This window comes from Piliocolobus tephrosceles, chromosome 17 (assembly GCF_002776525.5).
Source record: "Piliocolobus tephrosceles isolate RC106 chromosome 17, ASM277652v3, whole genome shotgun sequence".
NCBI lineage: Eukaryota > Metazoa > Chordata > Mammalia > Primates > Cercopithecidae > Piliocolobus > Piliocolobus tephrosceles.
Genome location: NC_045450.1, coordinates 15423343 through 15437547, shown reverse-complemented (window position 1 = coordinate 15437547; position 14205 = coordinate 15423343). Strand labels below are relative to the sequence as shown.

The window sequence follows — 14205 nt, the reverse complement described above, 5'->3', positions numbered from 1 at the left end:
GTATTTTTTTTTAGTAGAGACGGGGTTTCACCATGTTAGCCAGGATGGTCTCGATCTCCTGACCTCGTGATCCGCCCGTCTCGGCCTCCCAAAGTGCTGGGATTACAGGCTTGAGCCACCGCGCCCGGCCTCTTTTTTTTTGTTTTTAAGAGATAGAGTCTCACTCTGTCACCCAGGCTGGAGTGCAGTGACACAATCATGGCTCTCTGCAGCCTTTACCTCACAGGCCCAGGTGATCCTCCCACCTCAGCCTCCCAAGTAGCTGGGACTACAGCTGGGACTACGTGCCTGGGAAAGATTTTTATTGTAAATGAATGACCAGATTTTTATAATAGAGACAGTCACCAGCTTAACTTTATTGCACATCTATCAAGCATAATAGACTTCATTTTTTATAACACTTTTTCTAGAAGACCTAAAATTGTTGCCTTCTGAGGAAATTGTTAATTTATTTCTGTCCGGCAAAGTTACCTAAAATAAAGGGAGAGAGAGTTCCATCTGTTATCCAGACCCTTAAAGTAGTGTTGACACTGAGAATAATCAGCTGAGAACTAATAAAGCGTGTGTGTAATCACACTGTAGAATTAGAAAATCCAGTAGGTGTTATGGTGATAAAATTGCATTTTCTAGCAGCTTATCTAAATTTATGTGTATATTTTTTCCTATTACCAAAATTGTTGCAAGAAAGATGTTTTGTCAGTGGTAGAAAGTGTTTGGGGTTCATATATTCTCAGGAATCTAGTTTTTGCATTGCATTTTTGTTGCATTAGGATATTAAGTCTCCATGTTCTTTTTTTTTTTTTTTCCCCCAGACAGAGTCTCGCTCTGTCGCCCAGGCTGGAGTGCAGTGGCACGATCTCAGCTCACTGCAACCTCCAGTTCCTGGGTTCAAGCGATTCTCCTGCGTCAGCCTCCCGAGTAGCTGGGATTATATGCGCCCACCACCATGCTTGGCTAATTTTTGTATTTTTAGTAGAAACGGGATCTCTAACTCCTGACCTCAGGCGATCCTATTTGAAGTGCTTTTCATTGTGTTGTAATTGAAGAGCTTTGGCAACCCTCAAAATGCTGATTGAACACTTTGTCCTTTCTTGCAAATTTCATTCCTTACATGTAAGAGAGAGGTTTGTAACTACCTAGGCATGGGTTTACTGCAGGTTGTACTAAAAAAAAAAGTCAAGAAACACTTTTGAATAATTAGAGTCCCTAATGCCAGACATTTCTGATTTCTTTCTTTTTTTTTTTTCTGAGACCGAGTTTCACTCTCGTCCCCCAGGCTGGAGTGCAATGGCACAATCTTGGCTCACTGCAACTTCCACCTCCCTAGTTCCAGTGATTCTCCTGCCTCAGCCTCCCGAGTAGCTGGGATTACAGGCACCTGCTACCACGCCCAGCTAATTTTTGTATTTTTAGGAGAGACAGGGTTTCACCATGTTGGCCAGACTAGTCTGTAACTCTTGAGACCTCAGGTAATCCACCCACCTCAGCCTCCCAAAGTGCTAGGATTACAGGTGTGAGCCACCACACCTGGCCTCTGATTTCAATAGTGTTTAAAAAATAATGAGTTTGTGTCATTGTCCTAAACCATCTAAAGAACTCATAGAATATTGAATATGTAACATCCTAAACTATTTGTAGCTGTGTCTACCCATCTGCCTGTTTTGACTTAGGATAAGTATTAACATTGGTTTCTGTGCATTTCAGATGAGCACCTAAGAAAGGAGGAGCGGAAAAGTACTAACATTGAAGATCTTCATGTTTCTCAGGCAGTAAACAGATAATGCTTCATTTGGGGTATCTTTTATCTTAAAATTGTATTATTAAATAACTTATTTATTGTTCCAGTGTTACCAAAATGCACCACTAATATTTGTAGAAATTTGAGTTTCTATAATACACCCCTCATGTTTAACTACATTTGTGAATAAAAGCTAACTCTGTCATCTAGCTTATTGGATTTGACTTGAAAAAAAGAAGTATTGTTTTTAGGAAGTATTTTTTGTTTCTTGAGGCAGAGTCTCGCTCTGTCACCCAGGCTGGAGTGCAGTGGCACGATCTCGGCTCACTGCAATCTCTGCCTCCCAGATTCAAGTGATTCTCCTGCCTCAGCCTCCCACGTAGCTGGAACAACAGGCCTGTGCCACCACACCGGACTAGTTTTTGTATTTTTACTAGAGATGGGGTTTCACCATGCTTGCCAGGCTGGTCTCGAACTCCTGACCTCAAGTGATCTGTGCGCCTCAGCCTCCCAAAGTGGTGGGATTACAGGCGTGAGCCACTGAGCCCAGCCATTTAGGAAGTATTGTAAAGGCCCTTAAAGTTTGTAAGGAAATGAAAGGGCTTTGTATTACCTTTTCAATAGGCAACAATGTACTTTTTCTTTCCTTAGACCATTTTGGCTTACTGGAAAATTTAATTAAAAGGTAGAGGGGAAGTAAATTTGCTGTAATAATTTTTCTGTAAATAAAACAAAGAGTTTATTTTATTAGATAAAGAATGTGAAGTAAGCATGAAGAGACAGGCTTTGGGAGAAATACCAGAAAGTGATTTTTCAAAGATGGCATTGTTTAATCTCCATGTGGCCCTGGGTTGTGCAATCACAGATGAGCCAGAAGAGGGCCAGCCCCCAACTCGTTTGGGCTCCGAAACTCTTATCAAACATCAGTTTTTATTCTTGGGATAGAAAAGTAGTATGTGCTATCTCTAATACGCTACTTTGATATTTATTAAAGAAGTTTTTATAATGTAGTGTCCACAGGCTCATTTCATTGAAAACAACTGACTATGATGGTAGACAGCTCCTGATTGGGAGAAGTTTGATGGTATATTCAGAACTAAATTTTGCCTGTGCACCTGTACACTGACAACATTTGCCTGAAGGTTCTCCATGGAGAGAAGTGGTAAGAGCTGTAGTTAGCAAAATTGACACCCTCTTTAGGGTGTCAATTCTGTGCTGCTTTGCAAATTGTTGAAACTTTTGATTTTCTGTTTGGCGATGCTAGTCAGTGTTCACTTCTTACAGATTAGCCAAGAATTTTTATCTAAATGCAGAAACTTATTAATGAAATCCACTTAAACTATACTTACAAAACATTTCGAGAGGCCCTGTTGGTAAAATTATATATGGATGCAGAAGTATTGCAAGAGTCCATTTTCCAGTTTTAAATCTGTAATATCTGATTACAATGATGAATTCCATTGTATTGTATGTGCGAATATAAATATCTGAATTCTCCTGGGGGACTTGGTTTTCGTCCAAGGATGTTGGCAGTAGGCGCTTAGTTTACCTCAGGAATTGCAATCATGTAAGACTAGATTTGGAAAAAATGCCGGAGTATATAATTTTGGATACTGATATAAAATCATCAAGATGGAAGTTAAACAGAATTGTCATATGTAGTCCATAGCACTTTTGTATGCATTATTCTGTAATTTGTACTGAGGCAACTTTTTATACTTTCAATGTATCATGTAATAAAAAAAAAAATAAGTCACTTTGGTGCAAAGGGTGTTTATATCACTGTTCTCTCATCAAAAGACACACATCAAAAACAGAAGAATGATTGGAGATGGCTGCCAGGCTGTCCGTTGGGATTTTCAGAAGCTTCGCCGTTGAGGGGTGGAGGCGGGGGGGACTTTCCTGCCATCTGCACATGTTTATATGAAGGGAGAAAAAGCGCAGAGGACAAGCCAACTCTTCTTATAAATGTGTTATGTTAAGTACTTTACTCGTGGGTTTCTTGGAATTGTTGGGAGAAGTTATCTTCTAGAGTTGCTAGAGAAGTTTTAGGAGAAAACGTGGACTTACACAAAAACAGGATGGGAATGGGAACCGAAGAGGGATTTAGGAAATACACAACTTGGGTGATCTAAAACCTCATAGCAGGAGCAGAGGCGGCTTTTGAAGAAGACAAATTTAAGCTTAGCATACATGCTTGCATAGAACAAACTAATAGCCTTATAATGATGTGCAGGAACACATTTGTGTATCACTCACATACCTTTATGATTATGTAGAATTTGATGGGTTCTTTTAAAACCAAGTGTACATGAAAGATGAGCATTTGTGAGAATACGCCTTCAAAGGCATTTGGGACAATGCTTCCCAGCCACTTGGTACTTGATTTTTTGGTAACAACCACGATTCGAGGATTGTGTGGTATTCAGCAATCTTTTAAAAATAGTGAAATAAAACTACTGGCCGGGCACAGTGGCTCACACCTGTAATCCCAGCACTTTGGGAGGCCGAAGCGGGCGAATCACCTGAGGTCAGGAGTTTGAGACCAGCCTGACTAATATGATGAAACCCCGTCTCTACTAAAAATCAAAAAATTATCCAGGTGTAGTGGCATGTGCTTGTAATCCCAGCTACTTGGGAGGCTGAGATAGGAGAATCGCTTGAACCCTGGACACGGGGGTTGCAGTGAGCCAAGATCCCACCATTTCACTCCAGCCTGGACAACAAGAGTGAAATTCCATCTCAAAAAAAAAAGTTACCTTTAGGTTGGTCGCGGTGGCTCACGCCTGTAATCCCAGCACTTTGGAAGGCCAAGGCAGGCGTATCACCTGAGGTCAGGAGTTCAAACTGACCAACTCGCAAAACCCTATCTCTACTAAAAATAACAAACTTAGCCAGGCGTGGTGGCACCGCCTGTAATCCCAGCTACTGGGGAGGCTGAGGCAAGAGAATCGCTTGAACCCAGGAGGCGGAGGTTGCAGTGAGCCGAGATCACGCCATTGCACTCCAACCTGGGTGACTGAGACTTGTCTGAAAAAAAAGTAGACTTTTGTTTTTTAGAGCAGTTTTAGGTTCATGGCTAGATTGACTGGACGCACAGAGCTCCTGTCTGCCCCCTGCACCCATGCATGTCTAGCTTCTCCCACTGTCAACATCCGGCATCGAGTGGCACATGGATTCATTCCAGTGGGTGAACCTATTTTGACACATCATCATCATCACAAAAAGTCCATAGTTACATTAGGGTTCACTCTTGGTGTTGTACAGATGCTTTTTGACTCATGGGGTTACCTCTCAATAACACTATCAAGTTGAAAATAAGTCAAAATTCATTGATTGATTGATTGATTGATTGATTGATTGGATAAGGTCTCTAGCACCCGGGCTGCAGTGCAGTTGCGCGATCTATTCTCCCCGCAACCTCCACCTCCCAGACTCAAGCGATCCTTCCGCCTCAGCCTCCTGAGTAGCTGAGACTATAGGCACATGCCACCACACCTGGTGAATTTTTGTATTTTTTGTAGGGACGGGATCTCACTATGTGGCCCAGGCTGGTCTCGAACTCCTGAGTTCAAATGATCTGCCCATCTTAGCCTCACAAAGTACTGGGATTACAGATGTGAGCCACCATGCCCAGCCCAAAATGCATTTAATACACCTCACCTACCGAGCATCATAGCTTAGCCTAGCCTACTTAACATGTGTTCAGGTCACTTAGATTAGCCTACAGTTGGGCAAAATTATCTAACACAAATTCTATTTTATAATAAAGTGTTGACCATCTCATGTAATTTATTGAATACTGTATTGAAAGTGAAAAAACATGGTTTTGTAGGTATTCAAAGTATGGTTTCTACTGAATGCCCCAGTTTCCCACCTTCATAAAGTTGAAAAATTGTAAGTTTAACCATTTTAAGTTGAGGACTATCTGCACATTCCATGGTTTTGGACAGATGTCTAGTGACATGTATTCACCATTTTAGTATCATACAGAGGAGTGTCACTGGCCTAAAAAAATCCTCTCTACTCCACTTATTCCTGTCTCTTCCAGAATGTTGTATAGTTGGAATCATACAGTATGTGGCCTTTTCAGATTGACATCTTTCCCTTAGCAACAGGCATTTAAGTTTTCTTCATGTCTTTTTTTTTTTTTTTTTTTAAGACAGAGTCTCGCTCTGTCACCCAGGCTGGAGTGCAGTGGTACGATCTCGGCTCACGGCAACCTCCACCTCCCTGATTCAAGTGATTCTCCTGCCTCAGCCTCCCAAGTAACTGGGATTACAGGTGCCCACCACCACACCTGGTTAATTTTTGTATTTTTAGAAGAGACAGGGTTTCACCATGTTGGCCAGGCTGGTCTCGAACTCCTGACCTCAGCTGATCCGCCTGCCTTGGCCTCCCAAAGTGCTGGGATTACAGGCGTGAGCCACAATGCCCAGCTGTAATTGTCATTCATCTTTTCTTGCCTTGATAGCTCATTTCTTTTTAGCACTGAATAATATTCCATTGTTATTTATCCATTCACCTACTGAGGGACATCTTGGCTGCTTCCAAGTTTTGGCGATACCGAGTAAAGCCCTTATAAACTTCATGTGCGTGCGTGCAGGTTTTTGTATAGACAAAAGTTGTCAACTCTTTTGGGCAAATCCTAAGAAGAATTTTATGTATTATATGGTAAGAGTGTGTTTGTTTTTGTTTTTGTTTGTTTGTTTGTTTGTTTTTATTGAGACGGAGTCTCACTCTTCTTGCCCAGGCTGGAGTGCAATGGCATGATCTTGGCTCACTGTAACCTCTGCCTCCCAGGTTCAAGCAATTCTCCCACCTCAGCCTCCTGAGTAGCTGGGATTACAGGTGCCCACCACCGCACCTGGCTAATTTTTGTACTTTTAGTAGAGATGGGGTTGCACCATGTTGGCCAGGCTGGTCTCTAACTCCTGACATCAGGAGAGCCACCTCAGCCTCCCAAAGTGCTAGAATTACAGGCGTGAGTGACCATGCCCATGCCCGGTGTGTCACATTTTTTAGAAAACTGTAGAACTACTTTTATTGAGAGTTTTAGGACCCTTCCTGATAGACAGAATCTATCAGGAATGTCACCCACCAAATTGTGACATTAGAGTTGGAAATTGATGATGAAGGAAAGACCATTGCAGGTTACTATGCAATGCCGTCTAGTATCGGGAGAAGTGTGAGGTTCATCATGGGGGCCATGATGGGTGAAACAAAGTACTTTCGTGCAAGAGTTGGAGCATGGCCATGCTTGTGGTCACGAACGATGTTCCTTTATTCACAGCTCTTGGGCCAGATCTACTTGCCTCTATATGCTTGGGCTGACAGCGCTTTAAAATTGTTAAATCTTGTTCTTTTATTTTGAGATGGAGCCTCTCTCTGTGGCCCAGGCTGGAGTGCAATGGTGTGATCTTGGCTCATTGCGACCTCCACCTCCCAGGTTCAAGCGATTCTCCTGTCTCAGCCTCCTGAGTAGCTGGGACTACAGGCATGGACCACCACACCAGGCTAATTTTTGTATTTTTAGTAGTGACAGGGTTTTACCATGTTGGCCAGGCTGGTCTCGAACTCCTGACCTCAAGTGTTGCACCCACCATGGCCTCCCAAAGTGCTAGGATTACAGGTGTGAGCCACTGTGCCCAGCCAAAAAATATTAAATCTTGAGGCACAGGCAGGAGTAAACCACACTCAGACCCAATCTTCAATGTTCCTAAAAATTGGAGGGGATCACACTTCATGGTTTGGTTTTGTTTTGTTTTGTTTTGTTGAGACAGGGTCTTGCTGTGTTGCCCAGGCTGGAGTGCACTGGTACAATCACAGTTCACTGCAGCCTCAAACTCCGGGGCTCAAACAATCCTCGTACTTCACTCTCTCAGTTGGGACTACAGACACACACCGTCGTGTTCAACTAATTATTATTATTATTATTTTATAGAGACAGGGATCTTGCTATGTTGCCTAAGCTGGTCTCGAACTCCTGGGCTCAAGCGATCCTTCCACTGCAGCTTCAAAGTGCTGGGATTACAGGCATGCCCAGCCACTTTGGGGCTTTTTTTTTAAGCCAACAGCAAAAAAAAGACTATAAGAGAGAAATTTCCCCTTGGCCATCTTGTTTCATGAATTCATGGAAACTCCCATTAAACAGCCCGTCACAAAAAAGATATGCCAAGGAAAATTACTTGACAGCACTCAAAGTGACATTTTAAAAAGTGACTATTGCCTCCTCCATCTTAAAAGAACTGACCTTTTGAGCCATGAGAAATAAAGCAGAGGCATCTGATCGAATGATAACAATGCACTTTTGAAGATTCAAACATCAGAACTTCATGCATTGGACAGATATCTATTGAATGACTGTTAGGTGAACATACTGTCCCTGCCTGCTTCTAGAGTGTACCAGAAAGGTCTGAGATGGTTCGTAAAGGCCTTCATAAGTGCTGTCATATTTAACAATCAGAAAGGTACTTGAGGCAAAGAATCTGATCATCTTTGCTTTTCCTCGAGAAAATGGGCTCAGAGAGGTTTACTGACAGTCCCAAAGCTGCTTGATTGGTGCTGAAGAGATCTGGGTTTAAAAAACTCAGACTTCTGTCTACTATGGACTATGTCAGAAAGACGTGGGTTGGAATTCCTGTTCTACCACTGCTGTGTTATTTAACCTCTCCAAACCTAGATTCTCCACAATAAAATGGGGATAGGGAGGGGATTAAAGTATGTACCTTATTTTTTACAGACAAGGTCTTGCTCTGTCGCCCAGGCTAGAGTGCAGTGGTGCAATCATAGTTCACTGCAGTCTCAACCTTCCAGGTTTGAGAGATCCTCCTACCTCAGCCTCTCTAGTAGCTGGAACTGCAGGCTACACCACACCCAGCTGCTATTTATTTATTTATAGAGATAGGATCTCACCACATTGCCCAGGCTGGCTACTTAAAAAAAAAAAAAATTTTTTTTTTTTTTTCAAGACAGGGTCTCACTCTGCCACCCAGGCTGGAGTACAGTGGCACAGTCTCAGCTCACTGCAACCTCTGCCTCCCAGGCTCAAGTGATCCTCCCACCTCAGCCTCCCAAGGAGCTGGGATTATAGGTGCCCACCACCACACATGGCTAATTTTTGTATTTTTTGTAGAGACAGGGTCTCACTATGTTGCCCAGGCTGGTCTCAAACTCCTGAGCTCAAGCAATCCTCCTGACTTGGCCTCCCAAAGTGTTAGGATTACAGGTGTGAGCCGCCATGCCTGGCCTTGGCTACTTTAGTTTGTTTGTTTGTTTGTTTGTTTTTGAGATGGAGTCTTGCTTTGTCACCCAGGCTCCCAGGCTGGAGTTCTATGGCACAATCTCAGCTCACTGCAACCTCTGCCTCCTGTGTTCAAGCAGTTATCCTGCCTCAGCCTCCCAAGTAGCTGGGACTACAGGTGTGCACCAGCACGCCCAGCTAATTTTTGTATTTTTAGTAGAAATGGGAGGTTTCACCATGTTGGCTAGGCTGGTCTTGAACTCCTGACTTCAAGTGATTCACCCACTTTGGCTTCCCAAAGTGCTGGGATTACAGGCGTGAGCCACCACTCCCGGCTGCCTACTTTAATTTTTAATAAAGAGTTGTTAGATAAGGGGCAGGCGAGAGAATGAAGTAAAATTGAGTGTTTGTTACAAAGTCTCCAATTGTTAATCACATTATAATTATTCTCTTTTAAAAGTTACCAACAAGTTATTTAAAAAATCAGATGGAACCCTTTGGAAGTACAGTGTTCATGCCTCTAGTATTAATGCCACTTTTTACTTCGGGCCAGCAAGTTAGATTCCAATGGCCTGCCCTGCATTCTCTTTCCAGGATGGGAAGGGGATGGTTGACTTCAGTTTTCCCCCTTCCATTACTTCTCTGCTCTACATCATTTCTGGGCTGATGCAGGGACAATTTCCACTCCTTTTACAGCGTAGATGTTAAAAGCATGTGGGGAGCAGCTCATTCATCATTTTCCCCAGAGCTTTACCCCTCACTTTCCCAGCCAGCTAAATGCAGGCTGTTCTTGACTCTCTGATCCAGGCCCATTGCAGGGCAAGGGCCAGGCTCAGGAGTTTCCAGGGTGAAAACCAGGTGAGCTTAATGCTGGAAGGATGAAGAAGGACCCAAGAGGGTCTGAGATACAGAGCTCTCCAGAGGGGCCTGGAAGCCTGCAGGGAAAGAGCGCTCTCTTTGTATCCCCGAGGCCTGGTGCAACTCTAGTTGGTTTCACATTTGTTACCAATAACAGCAACTAACATGAAACAGTGCACAGTGTTCATTTTACATGGATCATCTCAAGGACTGCTTACAAAAAGGCCAGGAAGTAGCTGATGTTCTTCCCATCTTACAGGTAGGGAAACTGAGGCATGGAGAGGCAAAGTTACTTGCCCATGGTCAAATAGGTAGAAAGCAGCACTGGCCGATTCAAAGCCAGACATTACTCTCAAAGACATGCCCTGGGCCTCAAGTCCAGTCTGCCTGGGCACTTCCCTTCAGTGTCTCCTCTCTAGAAGTGAATGTTGTCATCAGAAAGGTCCCAGTGCCAGCACCAATCCATGACTGTCCCAGTGAGAGCTAAGGCAAATCCCTTTACCCCTGCGGGGACTCAATTTTCTCACCTGCAAAATGGGGATAGTAATAAAGCCACCCCCCCACCCGCACGCCCCGCGCCCTCAGCCCCTCCACCTGGTTGCAGGAGGAGGGGTTGTAGAATAAGGGTCTGCGCCAAGTACAAAACCCAGGAGGGGTCTGCCCAACTTTAACCCTTTCTCCGAACCCTCTGGCCTGAAGCAGCAGAAATCCACGTGGGACTGGGGGTTGCCCCCTTCCGGGCCTGCCCCAAGCAGAGGGGTCCCCTTCGCCCCCCGCGGGGCAACTGCCGCAGGTGGCTGCGTGAAGGGCCCCCTCCCCCGACTCCGGGGAGCAGGGTGGCCGCTCGGCACCATATTTAGTCAGGGGGAGCGGGCAGCCCCGAGCTGGTATGCGGAGCTGGGAATTCCTGCAGGAAGGAGTCCGCGCCTGCCCTTTTTGGGTTGTCTCCCGCCCGCCGCTCCCGCCGCGCCGGGGGAGGGGGACCGGCTAGGCCGGGCCAGGGAACCTCGGAGAAGCCGGTGCCGCGCGGGGAGCGGAGAGCCCGGGCCGCCCGCCGGTCCCCGGCCTGGCGTGGGGCCAGCCCACCGCCTCGACTTCCTTTTATGGCCTGTGTGTGCGTGCGTGGACAGGAGGGGAGAGGGACGGGGAGAAAACGGAGAGCCTGGGGAACAGAGAAAGAGAGAGATCGCACAGCGATAGGAGTGAGACGCGCGGGAGGGATGGAGAGCAAGAGACATAGAGACCAGAGACAGAGTGAGACACGAGGGAGAGACAGAGACATCGACAGACCTAGAGACAGTGAGAGGGACAGAGACAAAAGATAGAGCGAGAGACAGCAATGATCAGAGTGACAGACATGCAGAGACAGTGGCAGAGACACAGCGAGAGAGACTGTGATGGAGAGACAGCGTCAGTCACACAGGAGAGACACAGACTGGGACCAAACCGGGCAGAGGAGAGTGGCGCCGAGATGGAGAGAGACGGGGAGTGCAGTTTTAGGCGAGGAATCCTTAGGGAGGGACAGTTGTTGAAGGGAACTCGCAGACTCTGGGGGCGCACCCACTTTATCCTTGAAGCTTGACACTCGCACCTTGTAAATTACGTAATTATCACCGCCACCGCCTCCCCACATTTTGCAGCTGCGGACACCAAGGCTCAGAGAAGTGAAGTGACTTGCCCATGGTCACGCAGCTGGCGAGTGGCACACAGGGGAGGGGGACTGCTGAACTAACCACAGTGGGCTTATTTTTAATTTTTATTTGTATTTTGGTTGTGGAGGTGGGGGTGGAGGTGGAGATGGCAAGTTGGGAAAAGTAAAAACTTCTCCTTCCTGCACGGTTCCCAGCAAGGGTGGGGGCCTCCTGTCTTGCACTTTGCAAAGTTCAAAAGTTCAAGAAATCCCCTTTCCCTACCCTTCACGCTGCACAGCCGGCCCTCTTTCCAGATAATGTGATGCCAATAAAATGGGAAGTGGGGTGGGAGATGTCAAGTCAGATCCACCACAGCCCCAACACAGGCAGGAAGAGGTTAAAGCCTGTGCGGCTGGAGCCGACTCAGGGAAGACATTCTCAAGCATCCCGCACACACGCTGCCTGCTCGACCCCCTTTCCCTAGGGATCCGGAGCGTCTGCGATGGCCTCCGGTCGGGAGTGAGACTCTGGTCCCTGTGCGCACCTGTTCTGTGCGTCCTTGTCCCCGGAGCGTCCCAGCCCCTTGCGCTCCCGCCCCTGGTGCGCCCTGCAGGGGGCGCGGCGAGGGGGCCGCGAGGGACCCTCCCCAACTCCACCCCTTCGGCCTCCTCCCCTTTCCCACCAGCAGGCAGCTCTGGGTCTATAAAGAGAGGCGTCCGAGACGCGCAGGGAGATTTGGACGCTCCGGCCTGGGAGGTGCGTCAGATTCGAGCTCGCCATCCAGTTTCCTCTCCACTAGCCCCCAGTTGGAGATCTGTAAGTAGTAGTTGTCCTTCTGGGGGCAGATTGCAGGGGGGTGAGGGTGTTAAAAGTCCTATAGGGTATTCTGTAGGGGCTGCGCTGCACTTAGGGGTCCCTGTTGTCAACCTCGTAAGGACCATGGTGTGGGCAGAGTTGTGATTTGGCTGTCTCTCTGCCCTATCATCCTAGATTATCCTAGACTTTCCCCAAACAGCATTTCTCAAGGTTGCCAGTGAGAAATACTATTTTGGGATGCTTATTAACGATATCAATGCCTGGACCCAACTCCATTTCCCAACTCTAGAATCCCCAGAAAAAAACGGCCTTACAAAAGAAAATCAGTCCTGGGTGATTCTTGTTAAGAGGCTAATCCAGGAGATATACTCCCTTGGAAATCTCAGAGGTTCAGTGCAGACAATCAGACATCTCACTTTTATTCTAGGCACCAAAAAAAGCACAACTGAACTTCACTGAAAAGTCACTTGCTATCACACAGACAGGCAAGGTGAGGCTCCTAGTGGATTTGATGGTATTGCACAGTTGTGTTGATAATGCATTAAATCAGTTAAAAACACATGGGCATAGGCTTAGCAGAAAGGAAAGTGTTTTTTATCAGTTCTATCAGGTACTATGTTGAGAACCCCTGGGAGATAAGGCTGGTTGTGATCTAGTTTATTACAGCCCACTTTTTCATCTTCTCCAAATTAAAAAAAAAAAAAAATCTCACCCAGGTTGACCCCCAAGGGCCCCCAGATACCCAGGTGGGCTCCAAAGTCTCCATTTGCTTCTATGATCTGCAGGTGCATTAGGTAAGATTACACTGGAATTTCCTGCAGAGCCACCTGTGTCAATGCCTCTCTCGTGTCCAACCAAATGGATAAAACGAGAGAAAGTGTGGCTACTGTCTGTTGTAAGTTTTCTTCCAGCACAGGGTCTGGTAGGGATTTTGCCACTTGAGAAAAAATACCATTCAAACAATGCTTGTCCAGAAGTAAAAGAAAACATTTAGAAAGCCAAGGCCGGGAGTGTTCAGTTGCAGTATGAAGAACTGAGAGATTAAATTGTGAACTGTTTGGGATTTGATGAAAAGAAGGCAGGCTGTTAGTAAACTGCTTTGTGTAGTTTTTTGTTTGATTTACTTAACGATACTATTTTAGAATTGTTTAGAGAGGGAACTGACGCTGAACTGAAAGTCATTAGATGGCGGGGTGTGAAATAAGATAGGGAATTTTATTGGAAGGAAATTGATGTTTTCCCATGGAGATAGCTACCGTTGATGCCGTTAATGAAACACTTAAGTGCCACATGCTGTTGCAACATTTAACTTATCTCATTTAATCTTTGCAACAACTTCATAAGAAAGGCATCATGATATCTGTTTAGTATACAAGGCAGCTGAGGCTCAGAGAGGTAAAGTGTCACACAGCCAGCAAGTGGTAGAACCCATTCCCGGGTCTGTTTGAGTCCAAGTTCATACCCTTGACCCCACTATCTTCTTTACCATGGACTCAAACTTGTTGGGGTCAGGTTTCTGGTGGGACTAAATGCTTCCAACAAAGTAAATGTTTATCACCATGTCTTTTGAAGAAAACATAAGCTGACTTTTTGCATATTTAAAATAAAAGGCACTGTTTGTCCCCTGGTTGTAGGGGTGGGAAGTGGTCTAGTTGAAACCATGACCCTAGGTGGGCTGCCACCCATAGAGTCCAGGACGTGAACTAGTTGGGCCTTTTTCGAGAAGCCGCCGGGCTTGCCCTGTAAACACCATGTATTTTTATTATCATGTCCAAAATAGATGTGTTATGCCGTACAAGGTATTTGTTATGGATTTGTTATCATTACTTTTCCGTGGGAGGGCTGAGATTGAGGCAAACATGCCCATTTATGGAAACGTTTTCCATGAGGCCATCCCCAGCCCCCTCGTCAGTTACCCA

General features: G+C 45.7%; 2 protein-coding genes across 4 annotated transcripts in view; both read left to right on the top strand.

The window, feature by feature from the left end:
* The window catches only part of FOPNL (FGFR1OP N-terminal like), a 29658-nt gene extending 26164 nt beyond the window's left edge, over window positions 1–3494 (top strand). For both annotated transcript variants that reach the window (XM_023189746.2, XM_023189747.3), the window contains one exon: window positions 1705–3494. In XM_023189746.2, coding sequence (XP_023045514.1) covers window positions 1705–1781 — 77 coding nt within the window. In that variant the 3' untranslated portion in view covers window positions 1782–3494. The remainder of the gene's footprint in view (window positions 1–1704) is intronic.
* Window positions 3495–12240: 8746 nt separating this feature from the next.
* MYH11 (myosin heavy chain 11) overlaps window positions 12241–14205 on the top strand; it is a 157765-nt gene continuing 155800 nt past the window's right edge. For both annotated transcript variants that reach the window (XM_023189735.3, XM_023189733.3), the window contains exon 1: window positions 12241–12286. The gene's annotated coding sequence lies outside the window, so the exon portion shown is untranslated. The remainder of the gene's footprint in view (window positions 12287–14205) is intronic.